At 41.4% G+C, this 20,089-nt stretch overlaps 1 protein-coding gene and 1 pseudogene across 1 annotated transcript; both read left to right on the top strand.

Annotated features, from left to right (window-relative positions):
• Nucleotides 1–1,143: 1,143 nt before the first annotated feature.
• LOC124517031 (protein NipSnap homolog 3A-like) lies at nt 1,144–1,947 on the top strand (annotated as a pseudogene).
• Nucleotides 1,948–3,278: 1,331 nt separating this feature from the next.
• Nucleotides 3,279–5,006, top strand: LOC124517030 (60S ribosomal protein L30-like). The gene is made up of 2 exons (XM_047086217.1): nt 3,279–3,316; nt 4,610–5,006. Exons 1-2 carry the CDS (start codon nt 3,279–3,281, stop codon nt 5,004–5,006), a joined length of 435 nt encoding a protein of 144 aa, XP_046942173.1.
• Nucleotides 5,007–20,089: the final 15,083 nt, after the last annotated feature.

Here is a 20,089-nt window from a genome sequence, read left to right as displayed (position 1 = left end):
ATGAATGTATGGGAATCGGGTCTGGAAAAAACATTTTGATATGACAACTTTGATGTGATCATATCAAAATGGGAACATCAAAATATTAAAAAAAAGTCTTCTTGTTTCCTAGAAATGTGAACAATGGACACCTCAAAGCCTCATCCCATCCCCGGGTCTGACCTTACTATGCCTCTAAAATTCACTCAGAAATGGGATGAAGGTCAGGAAGTCAGTGTGTATATAATTATATTAACTGGCACTTTAGGAAAATTTCTTTAAAAAATTAAATAGTTTTACATGGCTGTCAAAATATCTTCAAAGCATTGCATCAAAAGACCATGTGTTTGATTTCCATATATCCATACAAGTCATTAAAAAGTTACCAATATATGCATTTTTTCAAGAAGAGCAACCTCCCCCCACCCCCATCATCACATGCTACTTTTCAGATGGGCAGAACTGAGTTTATCAGTAACATATATACTCAGTAACTCAACTAGTTAAGAAAACTCTTCTTCGTGTAATTGCCATTCATTTCATGCTTATCCACATTGTCCATAGGGATAGTTTGACTATGACTTCTTGAAATCTTGACCCAGGAAAATGTTGGCTTCCCTTATAACTTCTTGGCATAGAAACAAGGTTAGTTGGGTAAAGCTTGTTTTGTAAAAATCAGAGTGGTGCAAGTAGTTCTGTTTAATGATTATATTTTAAATACTAAAAAATATTTACTCTTTTAAAAATTGGCTAGGTCCTGGGGCACCTGGGTGGCTCAATTGGTTAAGCTTCCGACTTCAGCTCAGGTCATGATCTCCGGCTGGTGGGTTCAAACACTGTGTCGGGCTCTGTGCTGATGCCTCGGAGCCTGGAGCCTGCTTTGGGTTATGTGTCTCCCTGTCTTTCTGCCCCTCCTCTACTCATGCTCTTTCTCTCTCTCTCTCAAAAATAAATAGACGTTAAAAAACTTGGCCAGGACCTGGTTTCTAGTAAGGAAGACATAGGAAGAGAGACCCTTGAAAGACTACTGACTGGCTTCCCTTCCCACTGGGCTGCCCTTCCCAGCACTTGAAGCTACCACCAGGCTTGATTCCTGAGGGGTCTCGCCACACAGCCATTCACCCTCAGGTGTGTTCACCTTTGCTAAGGGGGGGGGGCTGACAATATGATGAAATACTCTATGAGTTTTATACTTATTACCTTAAACTTTTAAGGGAAGATGAGTTTCCAGAAAATATTAAGAAAACCATTCATCTTTGGACAGCTGACTCTGAATTTGTTGGATTTTGGAGTGTAACATTTGGAGGTGGAGTGAATGAAGTGTTTCATGTTTGGAAGTACGATAGTTTTTTTTTTTTTTTTTTTTAACTCTCTCTTTTTAAAATAGGCTTCAATGCCCAGTGCAGAGCCCAGTACAAGGCTTGAACTCACCACACTGGGATCAAGACCTGAACTGAGATCAAGAGTTGGATGCTTCACCGACTGAACCACCCAGATGCCTTGGAAGTATCATAGTTTTGTTCATGGAACTGAAGTTCAGAAAGGCTTGACCAAAAATAAGGATGGCCAGGAACAGCTTCTCATTCCAAAGGTGGCTCTCATTGATTAACAAGAGTTGGAGGTTACTTATGTCATACCATGGTCCAAAAAACCTCCAAAGGAGTGAGTCCAAGAACTGGTTATTTTCCAGATGAAACCTGATGCCAACTCTGGGGTGACGCACTAAAAATGGCAGTTGATACCCTTGTAGATTTAGGCTATGTAAAACCAGTTGGCATTCTCCACCCAGAATATGGAGCAGCCAGCAGAGTTCCTGTCCTTCAGTGAAATACGAGTACAGATGATCGTGTAGCTGGGAGACATCAGTCTCTTGAGGACCCCAGACTTGTGGTGGTTGCTTGGAAAGATGTCAACTACCATGTGTCACAGAAAAGTATGCTTCTGATGCCCATGTCATTTCACTGTTGAAATAGTTTTCTACTGCAATATGAGGCATTTCATGAACTGCCCTAAAATGCGCCTGCTATGGGGCTTTGATTCTCCCAATAGATTCTCACTGTAGCTTGAAGGAGGTGATAAGTTAATTAGCTATGTCCCTTGCATTTTTGAAAGCCATCTCTGTCTTTTGTCACCACCACTTCAGGAGATAGTTCTGTCCCTTTCCTCCAGCATGGAGCCCGAGGTGGGGCTCTATCTTACCACTGTGAGATCATGACCTGAGCTGAAATCAAGAGTCGGTCGCTCAACCGACTAAGCCACCAGGTACCCCAATTATTACTTCATTTTAGATCACTACTTAACAAAGATACTTGGGACACGTTTTTGTTTTAAGGAGATCTTTATGGTTATGGATATGCTTGCCATAATGAAAGTCTACATATCCATAAAAAAATTATTCTCAGGTCTGGATAATTTTCACCTTTCTGTAATCCACCCATTTACTTTACTTTTCTTTTTTTCTTAAATTGGAGCATGTCCCTATTCCTCAAAATCCCCTCCAATACTCCATCGCTCCCTGCAGCTGCTTATACCCCACACCTTCCTCTGTGGAGTGGGATGTCATTCTCCAGAACACATTTGAGTGGCAAGGTGTTTTCTTGTCATCCTTGCCTATCACAGGTTTCAGTTTCCTACTAACCATATTTGTTCTAGCCTTGCCAGTTTGAAGATCACTTTCCTCGATTGAGAAAGCAGTATAGGAGTTGAATTGCCTTGCTTTTCTCTGTTAGCTTTCAACATGACATCACTTGCCCCTAAGAGGCTCTTCATTCCTCATTCTTCCTGCCCTGAGCCCAGCCAAAAGCCCCCTTTTAGTGCCCTTACACTGAATTTTTAAGCCTCGGGGCAATTTGGACTCTGTTTTTCCTAGGATCGTTATGACTGGCTAATATTCCTTGGTGATAAGTGTATAAGTGCTTCTTTTCATATTTCAGGTGTTTCATTTTAAAATCTGTAATCATTAGAAAGCTCTCTGCATTGTTTGTTTTTATTTGCTTTTGGTTTCTTTTTTGTCAAAGACACTTCCCCTTATTTCTTCTTGATCTATGTCATTTGTTGTTATGGTCTGAATGTTTATGTTGCCCTAAAATTCATATACTGAAATCTAATCCCCAGTGTAATGGTATTTGGAGATGGAGCCTTTGGGAGGTGATTTGGTCCAGAGGGAAGAGCCTTCATGAATGGGATTAGTAGCCTGATAAAAAAGGTGAGGAGCTGTCTCACTCTTTCTCTGTGCCACGTATGGATGCAAGAAGTTGGCAGTGTGCAACTCAGAAGGCGTTTTTCCCAAGAATTCCACCATGCTGACCCTGACCTCTGACTTCCAGCCTTCAGAACTGTGAGAAATAGATTTCTGTTGTGTATAAGCCCCCCAGTCTGTGATACTTGGTTACAGCAGCCCAAATGGACTAAGACAAATGTTAGTGTTCAGGTAGAATTTTTTTCCTGTGAAACTTCTTTCTTCTTTTAGCCATTTTAACTTTTAGAATGTTGCCAAGGAGTCATTCCTACCTTTTCTCGGAACTTTTACAAATTATTTTTTTCCCTAAAATCTGGAATTTATGTATAATTATGGCCAATGGTTATGTTGGGGAACAAGAATGTCCTGTTCCCTTCAAGGTCCTTCTAGCCAGACTTAGAATCAGATTGACATGAGACAGGTTAACACGGGAAAATCAAATTTAAGAGTGTATGTACAGGGAATCTACACAGACATGAAAATCCCAAAGGCAGGAAAAATAAGGTATATATGTCATTCTGGACTAAGGAGAAGGGGTAGGGGTCTGGGACTTCTTTTGAAGGAAGGAATGCAATTCACAGGAAGATGAAAAAGAATAAAGGTTTGGGAAACAAGTATTTTCCGGGCTACTCAGAAACAGTGGGGCATAGAGGACTTTACCCAAACAGGTCTTGTTAGGTTCCTCCCTGTCTGCCATACCTAGTTTATATCATAATGTAGCTATCTATCATGATAGTTCTCTCCCTATAAATTCTTTTTAGGCACATGAGCGAGAAGTAAAGAGCTTTTCTTTTATTTGCTGGGTTTTGATTGCTTTTTAACTCAAAATAATCTTTATGCCAAAGTGACCCATCTTGGGGTGGCCTGCCCTTGGACCCCAACAATTCCTTCATTCTTTGGCTGTTAATAGTTCCACAAGGATGATAGTCACTTTATCTGGCTATTTATTTGACTACACTAGGGTTGGCGCCTAAGGGTTGTGCCTAAGGCTTAGGAAGAAGGCTCAAACAGTAGCTGCAAAACCAGGGGCTTCTGAATTTGGCAGATCTGGATTCAAATCTCCACAGACCCGCTGATGATCTTAAACAATCCACTTGACCTGTCTGACTCATAAGGTTAAAAATTGAGTCAATTATACAACTTTGCAGGGATGTTTTTAAAATCATAAAGAATGTAAAATTTGCTCGGTGAATGGTAGCTATTGTTATTACTGCCTGAATAATACAAAGAGAATTGTGAACACCGCTGGGGACAAAAGGTCCTCAACATACAAGGGTAGGCCCATAATGTTAGCAGCAGACCTGTCCACTCATAATGTTTATGATCTTTTGGAATACATTCCTACTCCAGCATATGTGCTAATTGTTCGTGAGCTTTCTGTCCTCGCTCCAGGCCATCTTGGCGACTGGTCTTGATTGGGGTCTTCTGGCACCTAAGACAGGAGGGTCGTAGCCCTGCAAAGAGGATGACAAAGTCTCTGGAGACGATCAACCCTAGGCTCCAACTTGTTATGAAAAGTAGAAAGTGTGCTCTGGGGTACAAGCAGGCCCTGAAAGTGATCAGACATGGCAAAGTGAAACGGATCCTCCTTGTCAACAACTGCCCAGGCTTGAGGAAATCTGAAATAGAATACTGTACCGTGTGGGCCAAAAGTGGGATCCATCACTACAGTGGCAATAAAATTGAATTGGGCACAACATGTGGGAGATACTACAGAGGATGCACACTGGTTGCCGTTGATCCAGGTGATTCTAGTGTCATGAGAAGCCTGCAGACTGGGGAAAGGTAAATCACGCAAACATTTTTCTTTACTAAAACTGGCCAGAGCTTGTTAAAAAAAAAAGTGTGCGCGAGTTGGTAGTGTGGCATAAATAAGTAAAGCTACAATAGGTATCATTAGGGTCGAAATATAGACATATTGGTGGCAACAAGCATACTGATTGAGCACACAGTTTCCGAAGCTAAACTGAATGGCTTAAAGTCCTTCTGGGCCACATATTAGCTTTGCGATCTTGGGCAAATGGCTGGGATATTTTGTGTTCCCATTTCTAACTCACTGATCTGTTACAAAGATTTAAATGTATAAATACATGTAATTGTTTAGAATGTCACCTGGCACATGGCACTTAATGATGTTAGCTCTTATTACCTTGCTGAGGACGGCATTATGTGAAGACAGAGCTGAGAATGCCAGAAGCAGTAGCATTCCCATGTCAACCAGAGAATCTGCAATAACACTGAGAAATCCTCAGAGATAAACAGGGCTAAGGAAATGAACAAAAGGAAGGTACTGAAAAATGTTCACAAGAAAGCTTAGGTTGATAAGTCCTTCCATTGGGAAACATATAGACATGTCTGGAGGTAATGGTTCCAGTCATGATGTTGTACGAGGTTAGTTTATAAGGGCAGCTGAACATTTACCATCAATTTGGGGGTATCTCTTGCTGAGTAATTACAGCCTCCATCTGAGTGGGCTGTCCAAGTGCCCCCTATCCTTTTAGGGGAGTAGAGGTGTGCACCATTCTCCAAGATGGGTTGTAGGTGAACCCATGGGTAGGCAGTTATATATCTTTATAAATCCTTCTCCTCCTCTTTGTTTTTTTGGCAGTCAGTCAATCAAGCTTTAAAAAGATGGGCCCTCAAAGGCTACGTGGTGGGATTAAAGTCAGGGATAGTAGCAAAGAAGAGAAGCATTTGAAACAAGGTCAGTGCCCTTCAGGATTATTTTTTAGACTCTAAGCAAAAAAACAGTGCTCAGAGCTAAAATAAATGTGTTTTCAAATGCGAGAAACTCTTCTTAAGCTTCCAACTTTGGCTCAGGTCATGTTCCTATGGTTTGTGAGTTCGAACCCCACTTTGGGCTATGTGTTGACAGCTCAGAGCCTGGAGCCTGCTTCAGATTCTGTGTCTCCCTCTCTCTCTGCCCCTCCCCAACTCATGCCCTCTCTCTCTCTCTCTCTCTCTCAAAAATAAACATAAAAATATTTTTTTTATACTGGGCATGGTAATAAAACATGTAACCCCAAATGTGTTTATAAGGAGTAAGTGAGTTAATACAACGCCTGGCACACAGTGAGCACTCAGCCTGGTTAGCTTAATCTTTAGGTAGATTTCCCCTAGAAAGCCATCGGCCCTGGACTCTTATTTTTGGAGAGATTTTTAATTACTGATTCAATTTATTTACTGGTAATGGGCCTATTGAAGTTTTCTATTTCTTTCTGTTTCAGTTTTGACAGTTTATCTGTTTCTAGGAATTTGCACATTTCTTCCAGATTGCCCAATTTGTTGCCATATAATTGCTTATAATATTCTTTTATTATTGTTTGTATTTCTGCGATACTGGTTGTGATCTCTCCTCTTTCATTCATGATTTTAGTTATTTGGGTCCTTTCCTTTTTCTTTTTGATTAATCTGGCTAGGGTTTTGCCAATTTTGTTAATTCTTTCAAAGAACCAGCTCCTGGTTTTGTTGATCTGTTTTACTGTTGTTGTTTTTTTATTTCGATATCATTGATTTGTGCTCTAATCTTTATTATTTCCCTTCTTCTGCTGGTTTTGGGCTCCATTTGATGGTCTTTTTCCAGCTCCTTTAGGTGTAATGTTAAGTTATGTATTTAAGACCTTTCTTCCTTCTTTAGGAAGGCCTGGATTGCTATAGACTTTCCTCTTATGGCTGCCTTTGCTGCATCCCAGAGGTTTTGGACTGTCACGTTTTCATTTTCATTGGTTTCCATGTTCTTTTTAATTTCCACTTTAATTTCTTGGTTATATCATTCATTCTCTAGTAGGATGTTCTTTAATCTCCAAGTATTCATGGTCTTTCCAATTTTTTTCTTGTGGTTGATTTCAAGTTTCATATGCATGGTACGATCTCCATCTTTCTGTACTCGTTAAGGGCTGATTTGTGATCCAGTATGTGATCTATTCTGGAGAATGTTCCATGTGCACTTGAGAAGAATGTGTATTCTGCTGCTTCAGGATGAGATGTTCTGAATATATCTGTTAAGTCCATCTGGTCCAATGTGTCATTCAAAGTTACTGTTTCCTTGTTGATTTTCTGCTTAGATGATCTGTTCATCGTTGTAAGTGAAGAATTGAAGCCCCCTACTATTGTGGTATTGTTATCAATGAGTTTCTTTATGTTTGAAAGCTGTTAAGTAACTAACTGGTGGTTATAAACTGAGAAACATTTCTTTGTTCAGGAATTCCTGTCTCCACCTTCCATAAATATTCTTGTTTATCAAAAGTAAAGTTTGAGGTAGAGTGTTGACAGATTCTAGTCTACTTATACCTATTTGAATTAATTCAAAATTCTACTGACTCCTCAGAGTTGATTCAAAACACCATTTCCTCTAGGAAGCCTCTCCAACTACTCCCGGTTATATAGTGAGTCTCACTCATGGCTGCTCAGTGCACATGTGGCCCAAACTTCATATGCTGTCAATTGGCTGACATCACATTTTTTATTTCTTTCTCCTGTTTCATCTGAATAAATCTTTTGTTCTGAAGTGTATTTCCAGATAATTGAAGACAGTATATATTCAGCATTTTTCAAAAGTATAATGAATGAATTTATTTCTTTTTTATAATAGAAGTCTGGCATACAAAGGGCAAACTGGGTGGTGACATTTAAAAATCATCATCAAAAAAGAGTTGAGTTAGGGGCACCTGGGGGGCTCAGTCAGTTAAATGTCTGCCTCTTGGTTTGGGCTCAGGTCATGATCTCACAGTTTGTGGGTTTGAGCTCCCGCCAGACTCTGTGTTGACAGCAGAGATTTGCTCCTCTCTCTGTCCCTCCCCTGCTTGTGCTCTCTCCCTCTCTCTCTCTCTCAAAATAAATAAATAAACATGGAAAAAAAAAAGAGTTGAGTTAGTTTGCTTGTGTTTAAGGTCTGGTTGCTCTTATTTTGCTCTATGACCCTATGTGAGTTCTCTAAACTCTCCAAACCTTGATTTCTTCATCTGTAAGAGAATCATTGAGAACTAAATGGCATAAGCCACATGCCTGAACCAAATCGGGTTCTGGACAAATGTTGGTTTATAACCAGTGTCATTGGATCTTCTCCTCTCGATCAATGAGACAACTTTGACTTCCATCCATCCCCTTGCGCCCTGATCAATTGACAGCCCAAGTGAGTGATGACTTTCGGAGAGCTTTTTCTGTCAGTCCTGGCTTTTGGTTGAATTCCCAGGAATTTTTATGGCCATTTTCAACTCTTAGCAGTTCTTAAACTATATAATGACAAATATATCCTGAATGCTTAGTAAGAATGCAAATTCCAGGACCACAGCCTGGATGATCTTGATTCCTTAAAGCCAGGAGGGGCTCAGGATTCTGCATTTTCAGCATGCACTGAGTGATTGCAGGTGATTCCCATGCAAGTGCTATAGGAAACACACTTTGAGAAATTTCTAGCAAGGTTTCTAGGTCCTAGAAATAAACTCCTCATCTGTGGATCCAAAAAAGCCTCTAAGCAAGGGTGCATGCACAGACTTCAGGGACTCCGTGAGCTCTCTGAAATTGAAGGCAAGTCACATGTATATACATTTCTTTGGGGAGATGTTTGACTTTAGCTTTCATTTTATATACTTTCATAAACCCTCTATCCCACTGTTCCCTCTAAACAAAAACAAAACAAAAAAACCTTAAGAGCTATATCTCCATGCTCCAGGCCATTTTCCACCCAGCCCTCAGAGTCTATCTCTAATAGCCAACCGGACATGGACAGAGCTGTGTCAGCAATTAGTCTACCCGCCGCCCCCAACACCTACAGAGTGCTCCCACACCAAACTCTCATTGTTTCTTATGGCCAACAGGTGGGTCCTCCTCGCCAGGCACAGCTGCATGCCATGGGCAGGCGTGGAGCCTGCAGATGTGGCTTATGTGGCTTATCTTCAGCAGCTTACACCCCTGCTGAGCACAAGTCTTGGAGAAAGCCTGCTGTGGCCTCCGTGTGGGTGCCCAGTGAAGGCAGGCCCTTGTCTGGGTTTAAAATTGTCCGCCGAGGTCCAATGTTAGGAGTTCTGTGTTTTGCAGGTTGCTCGTGGAGTATCTCCACAGGAATCCAAATTATCTATGCTGGGGAAGGTCTGAGCCTCTGTGACAACCTGGTTACTCTCTCTCTCTCTCTCTGGGAAACTTGGCCACACTGAAGCTCCCTCGGGCACTGAGCCTAACCCAAGGTAAGATTTCCCTTTCTCCTTACCTGGGAACACAGTCCAAACAAATCAGCTCCCTGGAAGATGGTGGAGAGCTTGCTCTCTGCTTGTACCCATAGTCCCTTTAATTCCATTTTCTCTGCTGTACGCCTGTGGGGTAAGACCTACCTGAACCAGTATTCATTTAAGTGCCTTGTCTCCTAAGCTCTTCTTTTATTAGAGAAACATCAAAGATCCTCTCTTCACTACCAGTACCATTAAAGCCTGATTCGCCTTTCATGGGAATCCTGTTTCCCCTCTAATGGCCATTGATATGTCCTGGGCTTTGGGACATCTACAAATGGCTCAGGTTATTTGCCGATGATGCATGTATGTGTTCTTCCTCTAAATATCTTCTGTCCCAATCTTTAGAGCTGATTACCTCTGGGTTTCATTTTGTGAAATGTGGTGCTGGAGTGTGAGAGGGCACAGAGGAAGGCGGCAGGATGCTGGTGTGGCCAAGCAGCTTTACCTGATGTCTCTTGTGATCTCTGAACCACCCAAAGGCCTTGTTGGTCCTTTTTTTGTCCTTTCCTCCCGTGACAAAGCTTTCCTGGAGAGGTCCAGCATTGATTCCTATGCTGCTGGTAAAAATGTCACCCTAGGTCTGGAGATGGTGAAGTGCCTTTTGTATTCACTTCCATGCCTTCCATGGCTCTGTTCTCCCGCCTGGTAGCTTATTCTGTATGAAGAGCTTAGCAGCACTGGGCTCTGGAAGAGAGCAGGCAAATATGGTGATATAAAATGCTAACAACAGCAGATGGCAGGAAAATTTCCTTTAAATTCAGATGAGCAGTTGCTTCTTCTGGTGGGCTTTTATTATTAAATTTATTTCCATCATTTGGCTAGATAGGTCTCTCCTTGTGCTCGCTTATCATGTGCTGAAATCATCTTGCTTTTAATATCGGAAACAAGGAGCTGTTCATTATACCAATTATAAATATATCCATATGGTCCCATGTGTCATCGTCAACTCAGTAACACAGATGTAGCCTTCATATTTGGAGGGAGTAAGCGTTCACCTTATCCTAGAGAAAATGGTAAGCTTCTGAGCTTTTAGGCGCCTACCAACCTTTTTCTTTAGGATAAAGTGAGACTTTCTGGGAGCCAAAAATTATTGATCCTTTAATTGATTTCAAATACCTTATCTTTATCTTAGCCCCAGAGGTCCTGACTCTAATCTCTGTCTTACAACTGTTGAAACTTAGTGCTCTGATATTAAGCCATCTGTGCTCTCTCTGTGAATTTGTGATTTTTTTCATTTCCAATATCTATTAGGAGGAACCAAAGCTCATCAAGTTCTTTGGAAATTGAATTAAAGTGATTCTTTTAGCTTTTGTCCTCCCTGCCAAAATAAAATTCTTCAACATTTATTTATTTTTGGGACAGAGAGAGACAGAGCATGAACGGGGGAGGGGCAGAGAGAGAGGGAGACACAGAATCGGAAACAGGCTCCAGGCTCTGAGCCATCAGCCCAGAGCCCGACACGGGGCTCGAACTCACGGACCGCGAGATCATGACCTGGCTGAAGTTGGACGCTTAACCGACTGCGCCACCCAGGCGCCCCCAAAATAAAATTCTTTATCACTGTTATAGGCAACATCTGCCTTATCACCCATTGCCTTCCGCTCCATAGTTATATTACCATCAATGTTGTTTAATTTCATATGTAGCCAAATTGGCATCAGCTTATATATATATATATATTTTTACAATTTCCAGGTCAGGAATCCTAGAATTCCAAGGACAGAAAAGGAAATCCAGAGGTCATATAATTCAGTCCTCTAGTTTTCCAAAGAAATGTTCAAGTCATATGGAAGGAATTTATTTTCAAGCAACACATTCTCTGCAACGAGATGGCTACAGAAAGGCTAAGGGATACCAATGGGGCATTAAAATGAAATGCCTCCTGTTTTTTCACAGGATCTCTAGGTAGTAGTAAGGGACCTTCAGTGCCAGGGGAAGACCATCACAGGCAATTTTGTGAACCCAGTGATAAACCTCCTATTGAAGAGAGATGTGCAGTGAACCTGATTATTTCTCAAAGAACTGTCATTTTCCCAAGAGCTGGCATTTTCAACCTCTTGAAGAACACCAACCACTGTTATCACAGCTCTAACTTGAGCAATCAATCAGGGGTTTGAAACATTAAACTCGAATACATAATTTTAAAGGGGATAATTTTAGCAAGATTCACCCTGAACTGAAACAGCTCCAGTCAGCCCTTCTCCAACAAGAGGGTCACTGCTTGCTTTTCTTGGCACTGACAATTCCCTCCCTAATTCTCCCCATCCTCCTTTCCAACCAGAGGAAATGAGGTGCCAGGCCATGGATTTATGAGATCCCTGAGAAGAATACCCAGAAACTTTGAAAAAGAAGCAAATATAGTCTACTCAGGAGAACTCCCAAGAGGAAGAACTGACTCTCTCTTGTTGCACTGCTAAGCAAGCTGCACTTTCCAGGGTAAGAATGACACCAGTGAAAAAGGCGGTCTGAAACTTATCTCTGACCCTATCAGATATCACAAATGATACAAATTCTGTTTTGGAAACCCAACAAACCAGTTTAAACTTAAATTCTTAACTGATGTTCTCATGGCTAATCACATAGCCCTTATTTCTTCTTAGCTAGCCAAGGGGAAATTTATGCTATAGCGAACACATTGTGTGTGTGTGTGTGTGTGTGTGTGTGTGTGTGCACCTAAATAGAAGCTTGTAATTAGTCTAGAAAAGAAAGCACCATTTGGATCTCAAGAAGAGACCATTTGGAATTTGGAACATGTTTTCATTGCCTGGATATGGTAATCTAAGTCCCTGTCTTCAGGGTCTCTTATAAGAAGTGATACCCGTTTTTGTTTCTCTTTCTGGTAACTGCCTGTGTTGCAGTTGGCTGATGCCTCCTGTCCAGAGTTATAAATGCCACTGTGCGGCCATTGTCTTGTCAGATGTTAAGCTACTTGTTCTGCAACAAAAGGAACAGCACCAGCAGTAAACCCCAGGCCCACCATAGACTAGTTCCTGTGGTCTGTTCAACCTCCTGATCAGCAAAAGCTCGGCAATGGTGGCAATCTGAATATCTTAGATGAGTGTCCTGCAGCCTAACTTTATCTGTCCTTGGCCAAAAGGGATAGCCGAGGAAGGAAAACAGCTCTGACAGCCAGGAATTCACCTGGCTCTGTCAGTGGGGCAGTGGCATCACGAGGTGCTTCCTGTCAATTGGAGCTAGGCTTTGGTGTTCCCCCTTTTAATTATAGACCATTTCAAAGAACAGCAACGCCAGGCAAGGCCACTCAGAAAAGGCACAAACAAGATCATTCTGTAATCATGTCTGAACACAGACAAAAACATAGACATTGTCTCCACCACAGAATGACCCTCATCCTGGATAATATAAGCAAGGATTTGTCTTTACTAATCCCAGTTTCAAGCTCACTCCATCCTTATGGCCTTCTAGGTAAGAATAATAGTCACCCAACCGTAGAATTACCCCACTTCCTGACAGCATCCAAAGTAGAGCAAACCACATTTCCCTGTAAAATGAGCAACCTGCCCACCAGAAGCCCAAATTCCCTAGTCCCTTCTAACACCCTCTTACTGAGGTACCCTACCACTTCCCATCATGTGCATTCTCTCCTGCTGCAAAAGCTCAGTTCCCTGACCTTTGTTCAGCTGCAGATGTGTTCATGGTGGTCTTTGGATGAAGGGCTCCTCTTGTGCTATTTCACATCTCGGTAAACATCCTCACTCAAGCATTCTGCTAAAACAGATCATGGATATCCCCATGGGGATACCCATGATCTGTTTTAGCAGAATGCTTGAGTATCATCAAGTCATACCTGACATCTTCCTGTAACCCCATCCTGCATCAATCACAAATCCTGATCATTTTTACCTTGTAATAGCTCTCATAACCCTTTCCTTCTCTACATTTTCAAAGTAACCTCTGTTGTCCAGGTGACAAACCTCTCTCCCCTCACCTACTGCCCACCACGAGTCTCTAACCTAGTCTTCCTGCTGCTCCCTTCACTTTCTCCAATCTGTATCCCATACTGCAGCTGGAGTAATTTTTTCCAATTAGAAACCTTACAGAGCAAGTCTCATGTTGAAAGCACTGTAATGCTTCCTAAAGCCTCAGTTACTGACAATGACCATGAGGGCCATAAGAAGTCTGACCCATTCTTACCTCTTTAGCCTCATCTCATGTTATTTCCCACTTTTCTGATCTAGCCACATTGGCCTTCTCTCATTTCTTTGAACACCATATACTTCTGCTACCACAGGGGATTTGTATATACCATCTCTCTGGAAGTTCACTCCCTTTCTCCTTCACTGAGTAAACTCTTCTTCACCGTTCAGATCTCAGTTCAACTGTGTCTTGGGCTAACCTCCTCTGACCACCCTAAGTCAGCTCATGTTATTTATATCTCATACCACATACTTCTCTCTGTAGTAGCAGAGTTGAAAGTTTATTTTTATTGATGTCATTCTTTGATTGATACCTGTCTCCTCCAAAGATGCCTTACACTCAGTAAGTGCTTAATATTTGTGGAATGAGTGACAAGTCTCTGCTCTGCCACTGGTGAGCTGCCTCATTTCGAACATGTCATTTAACCTTATTAACCACCTTAGCCTTGTTGAGCTGCCATAACAAAGGTCTGCAGAATGAATGGCTTAAACAAGACACTTATTTTCTCACAGTTGTGGAGACTGAAAGTCTAAGATCAAGAGGTCGTCAGAGTTGGTTTCTGGTGAGAGCTCTTTTCCTGCCTTGCAGATAGCCACCTTCTTGCTGTGTTCTTACATGGTCTTTTCTCTGTGAAGAGAGAGAGAGACAGAGAGAGAGGGAGAGAGAAAAATGGATCATGGATCTTTGGTGTCTCTTTCTCTTCTTATAAGGATGCCAGTCCGCTTGGATTAGAACCCCATCCTTATGACCTTATTTAACCTAAATTACCTTCCTAAAGGTATCTCCAAATACAGTCACAGTGAGTGCTTCAATATGTGCCTTTTGGGGGGCACACAATTCAGTCCATAACTTTAATCCTTAGATTTCTCACCTGTATAGAGATGAATAATTGTCCCTAGGAGATGCTATGAAGGTAAAATGTGACAGTGTATGTGAAAGTTCCCCAATACATACAAAGTTCTAACCCAAGGAGGGTGGTAGGAGTCTACTCTTTGGTTAAGAAAGATTGTGGCTAATGTCTTCTCAAGGTAGACAAAGTTTATAGATAAGAAAGCCTATACTGGTGTGGGGGTGGGAATTGTTTTAGCTTAACATCAGAAACATAATAGGTAGAGTCATGGTGTTCGATAAAGGGCCGGGCTTCTTGGAAATTGTGAGTCCTCACGCCTGGATTGCTTCTGTAGGACACTCAGTGGAATGGGAGACTGGACCAGGAGTCTTCTCCATTCTCCTCCAAGTTCAAGCTTTGTTTTTTGTGCTGTGCTTCATGTTGCCTAGGAATGGGTCTGTAACTAATTTTCTCTGACTATGCATGTTAAGAAGTCAGCAAACTTCTAAAAAAGGGCCACATAGTAAATATATATATTTTAGGATTTGCAGGCTATGTGGTTCCTTTTTCTAGACTCAACTCTGTATTGAGTTGTAGCAGGAAAGCAGCCTTAGACATTATGTTTATGAATGTGTATGGCTGGGTAAATAAAACTTTACTTATGGATACTGAAATTCAAATTTTATCTGATTTTCATGTGTCATGAAGTATTATTTTTCTTTTGGTTTTTCCCTCCCCTATCCACTAAAAACTGTAAAAACTTTTCTTCTCTGGTGAACCTACAAAAACAAGCAGTGGGCTGGTTTGTCAACCTGTGATCTATATCATTAACTCAGAATCTGAAATGCCATTAACTTCCTGGCTATTCTTAGACCACCAAGGCACACTGATTTTCAGGCCTGGTTGGAAAAACCTACTCTTCTCTAATTTGACTCACTGGCTAGACAGAACATTTACTTTATTGTTTCCATAAGTTTCATTTTACTGCTGGCTGTGAAAAAATTACTTATCCATTTGCCAGGTTATAACAGCTGACGCTAAGTCTCTTAAGCCAAACCTGGCCTTTTCCACACTCCCTGTGCTTCTGGCCAGCCTTAATCTGGCCATATTCTCCAAGCCCCTTAGCTGCTGCCAATGCCAAGCCCCCCAACCTGTAAACCAGGCTCTTCCAATAAGTATTTCCAATCTCTAGATTTTAAAAATACCCCGATGCCATATTTAGATTCAATTACAAAGCACAGACGTGCATAGAAAAGAAGAGAAGGGTAAAAAGTGACTGATGTTTCACCAGCAGCTCTTAGGCTACTTGGCAAGAATGCTCCGTCCTATTTAAGAACCATGAGTAAACGACACTGTCATATTTTCCCAAATATCCTGAAATTAGAATGTACAAAGGCTTCTTCAAGTGCCCAACCAGACACAATTCACCCATGAATGTTATTAGTGCTGGCATATTATTTGGTGATCAAGACATGTATGGAAATTTACGCTTTGAATTTCCTCTTGGTTGCTGACCACTTAGCTCTGCACTCAAGCCTTCCTCTCCTTAACAGATATGAAACTGTTAGGGGGGTGTCATAGGTGCCCTAGCAGCAGCCACCTACGGCCCATGATGTATGTTCTGTCATGGGAAATAGTGTAAGATTGCTTCTGGCTGGCCAATGCTAAATGGATTATTCTGATCATAGAGCTTGGCTTTGCAATTTTAGTCTTGGGGCTAGTCTCAAAGAAATTACCAAGTTCATTTATTGATTGATATTTATTGGTAATTTCCCATGTTCAATGTTGTGCAAAATGCCCAATTAGATGGCTGCATGCCCACATCCTGATTTTAAAGGTGCCAATTTGTGTTGCAAACCTGTGTGTGTGCCCGTCTCAGGTATTATAGTTATTACAACCACCCAGGGAGCTTCTCAGACAATTCTTTTCTAGTCGCATTTCCATGATCCATTCATTCATCCCATCTGGCATTAATTCTGCTTTACATACTGTGTGCATTCTTTCAACAGATATTTTGATCATGCACCAAGTATAAGGAAAATATTCGACATTGAGGATAAAAAAAGATGCACAGGCACAGGCCCTTTAAGCAAATACCATGCACGTTTAGTTGTGGAGGAGTTAGGCATTTTTTTAAAAGACGTTAATTCAGTGTGAAAAATGGCAGAGTAGAAGTATGGAAAGAGATTCAAGTTTGGAGGCAAGGCAGGTTATGGAAAACCGAGTTGTGAAGGGTTCAGTGGTCTACTGGGGAGAAAATGGGAAAGAGCATTCTAGGCAGAGCAGACAGGACAGGCTTTTACCATCCAAGAGGTGCTTTTCTCCTACCCAAGCCCAATGGTGTCTTCCCTTCACCCATAATCCACTTGCCTCTGTCTGCTACTCCCCTTCTTTGTAAATATCTTTTTGTGATCCCTTACTAGCTAGGCTAGCATAATAATGAACATGAGTGAGTAGCTAGTGGAAGATGGGTGTTATAGGGAAGGACTTGAAGGCCAAGCATTTTCAACTTTTGGTCTTAGGTTTCTGAGCAGAGAAGCAAGTTGATGTAAGCAATATTGCAGAATTTTCATGGCCATGGTATGTAACGTGAATTGGAGGGAGGAGGCTGGATTTGGGATGTCCCCTAGGAGACTTTGTTGGGGATGGACTTTCTGCTTCCCAAAGCACAGTACAGGCCGTTCACTGAGTGACGGATGGGCCTAGAGATGGGCCCTCTGGGCACTGGTGGACAGAGTGCATCTGCAGAAGTGACAGAGAACAAGGCAGAGCCTTGGAGGAAAGCTTTAACTTGCGGCTCACTCAGCCCTCCTGGGAAGAGCCTGGAATTATTTAGCAATCAGGGAAATTTGGCCAACGTGGCAGATGGGCAGGAGCAACACTTGTGCTTGGCCTCAGGTTGAAAATGAGGTAGGCTGCCATCACGCTGAGCAGGGATGGGAAAGCAGAGGCCCACAGGAAGGATGCAATGAAAGCTGCCAAGGTGCATGTCAAGCAGGACTAACAGAGTTCCAGGAGCTGGAGCCAGGAGGAAGTGATAAGTAGATACAAGGTTCCCCGCAGAATGCTGGCAGGTAGAAGAGTGTTATCAGGAAATATCCTCTTCTCACCATAGAGGGAAATTTGTTACTTGCCAGGACCAAATATTTCAAAAGCTGTTTCCCTTGAAGGCATAATCAAAATTAAGATGTCAAGTGATGGCAACGGTGTAACACTGCCGTTGAAAAGATAAATAAATTGTAGAATTGTTTTTAGATCCCTGGGAGACAGTGTGAAGAAGTGGGGGCAGCACACCCGGCTCATAGCGCAGTTAATCCCCCCAAATTGCCAGGATCTAGGGCAGGCTGTAGAATTTGCCAGACATGTTTCCTAATGCATAAAAGAGGGAGGAGGGGTGCCTAAATAAACCATTTCCAACATTTATTTCATAGCGCAGTTCAACACATTATGGCTGCATGTGTGTGTTTTATTTTATTTTATTTATTTATTTTTTAATGTTTATTTTTGAGACAGAGAGAGACAGAGCATGAATGGGGGAGGGTCACAGAGAGAGGGAGACAAAGAATCTGAAGCAGGCTCCAGGCTATGCGCTGTCAGCACAGAGCCCGATGCGGGGCTTGAACTCACGGACCGTGAGATCCTGACCTGAGCCGAAGTCGGACGCTTAACCGACTGAGCCACCCAGGCACCCCTGCATGTGTGTGTTTTAAAGAAATTATCAACTTCGAAATGATGGGAAAAATCCAAATCATTGTTAGTAGGAAAAAAAAAATAAGCACAACTCATTTGGAAAGCAATTTGGCAATCTATGTCAAGAGTCTTGAAAATGTTCATACCCATCAATAATTTCTCTCCTAGAAAACTACTCTAAAAAGTGGTCTGAAATTCAGAAAGAAAAAAAAGTTCACTGTACTATAATTTTTTAATAGTGAAAAGTTATCCTGGATTAGGGGGAATGTTTAGTTGATAGTCTATACAATGGATCTTTTTTAGTCATTACAAAATGATTATTGAGCATATGAAAGGACAATTTTAAGTCATTTAAATAGTAAACAAGGAAATTATTGAACTAAATAGGGAAATGTTTATATTATAATATTAACTTTAAAACAAACAGAATCCTAAGTTATATAAAGACTATTATCTCAATTATGTAAAAAGTCATAAGCATATTGGAAGAAAATATTCATTTTAAATGTTTTGGGATTATTGATTGTATTTCTTTTCTCTTTGTTCTCTTCTAATATTCTATAATAAACTTGCATTACTTTCATTATAATAAAGACGGAAATAACTCAAGTTTATGATTATTAGTTGGTAGTATATATTAAGCTGTCAGAAAAAAATGGAAATAACCACAATTATAGAACTTCAGTGGTTATACAATATGAAATGATGTACTATGGAACTCAGTGGTAGATGTGTCAGTGCAAAGGTCTCTGAACTCACAGTCAAAGCTCAAAATCAAAGTGTGGTTCTTACAGTTCTTGACTGGAGGGCTTGTAAGTGAGTGAGTTCCATCTCTGAATCTCAGAAGTATTATCTGTAAAATAGAAATTCAAAAAATATTCATTGAATACTTACCACGTGCAGGTATTTGTGAAATGTAGTCACGATACAGAATTACAGAAAACATGGTTCGTGCTAATAAAATATTCATAAATTAAGGGGCATCTTCACTGAGTCTAAGCTTGAGCAGTAAGGGGGAATTAGTTAAATAAAGACTTTATAGATAGGAGGAACAGCAAACCCACTTTTGGGGACCTACTAAAGTGTGTCATGCAGGGAAGTGACAGGCAACATGCCATAACAGAAGACCACAGTCTTGGCGTCATAGGTCTGTATTCAAATCCTGACTTTGTCTCTTACTGGCTGTGGGGCCTTGAGCAAGTTACTCAGTCTTTCTGTGCATCATTTTTCCTTACTTTATTTATTTATTTTCTTAAAGTTTATTAATTTTGAGAGAGAGAGAGACAGAGAGAAAGCACATGCTTACGCTTGAACAGGAGAGGAGCAGAGAGAAGGACAGAATCCCAAACAGGTTCCATGCTGTTAACATGGAGTCCTACACAGGGCTTGATCTCATGAACCGTGAGATCATGACCGGAGCTGAAATCAAGAGTGTGACGCTTAACCTACCTAGCCACCCAGGCGCCCCTCATTTTCCTTCACTTTAAAATGGAGGTGATATTAGCTATGTCTCATGAATGCTGTGGTATTCAGCGACAACTTTTATAAAGTGACAAAGCAGTGATCCATCTCTTCAAAGGATATAAAGTGAAACCACAAGTGGTGACAGATACTGAGAAGAATAAATAATAAACCAGACCAACACCTTCCCTTGCTCTTCTTTCTAGAATAAACAATACTCTTATTGCTATTATCAATATTAGTAATGTAATTATTGGAAAGAAGTTCTCAACACTTTCTATGTGCCATCAGTTTTCATTACTCCGGTGATTGTCAACCCGTGGGCACATCAGATCATAATCTCAGACACCATGATATAGATGATGGAAGATGTCCCTCTTAGATAACCTGTTCAGCCTCTTCCTCCTCGCTACCCCCATGAGTCTCACTGAGGGGAGAACAGATGTCCTGTTGACGAAGTGGGGTGGGGATGGGGAGGATGAACTACTGCAGCGGCCTCTGGGAAATGGG

This window comes from Lynx rufus, unplaced genomic scaffold (assembly GCF_022079265.1).
Source record: "Lynx rufus isolate CCGP_SWC_20201006 ecotype Redwood Valley unplaced genomic scaffold, mLynRuf1.p SCAF_20, whole genome shotgun sequence".
Taxonomy (NCBI): domain Eukaryota; kingdom Metazoa; phylum Chordata; class Mammalia; order Carnivora; family Felidae; genus Lynx; species Lynx rufus.
The sequence above is the reverse complement of the archived record's forward strand: the minus strand, read 5'-3'. Positions and strand labels throughout refer to the sequence as shown.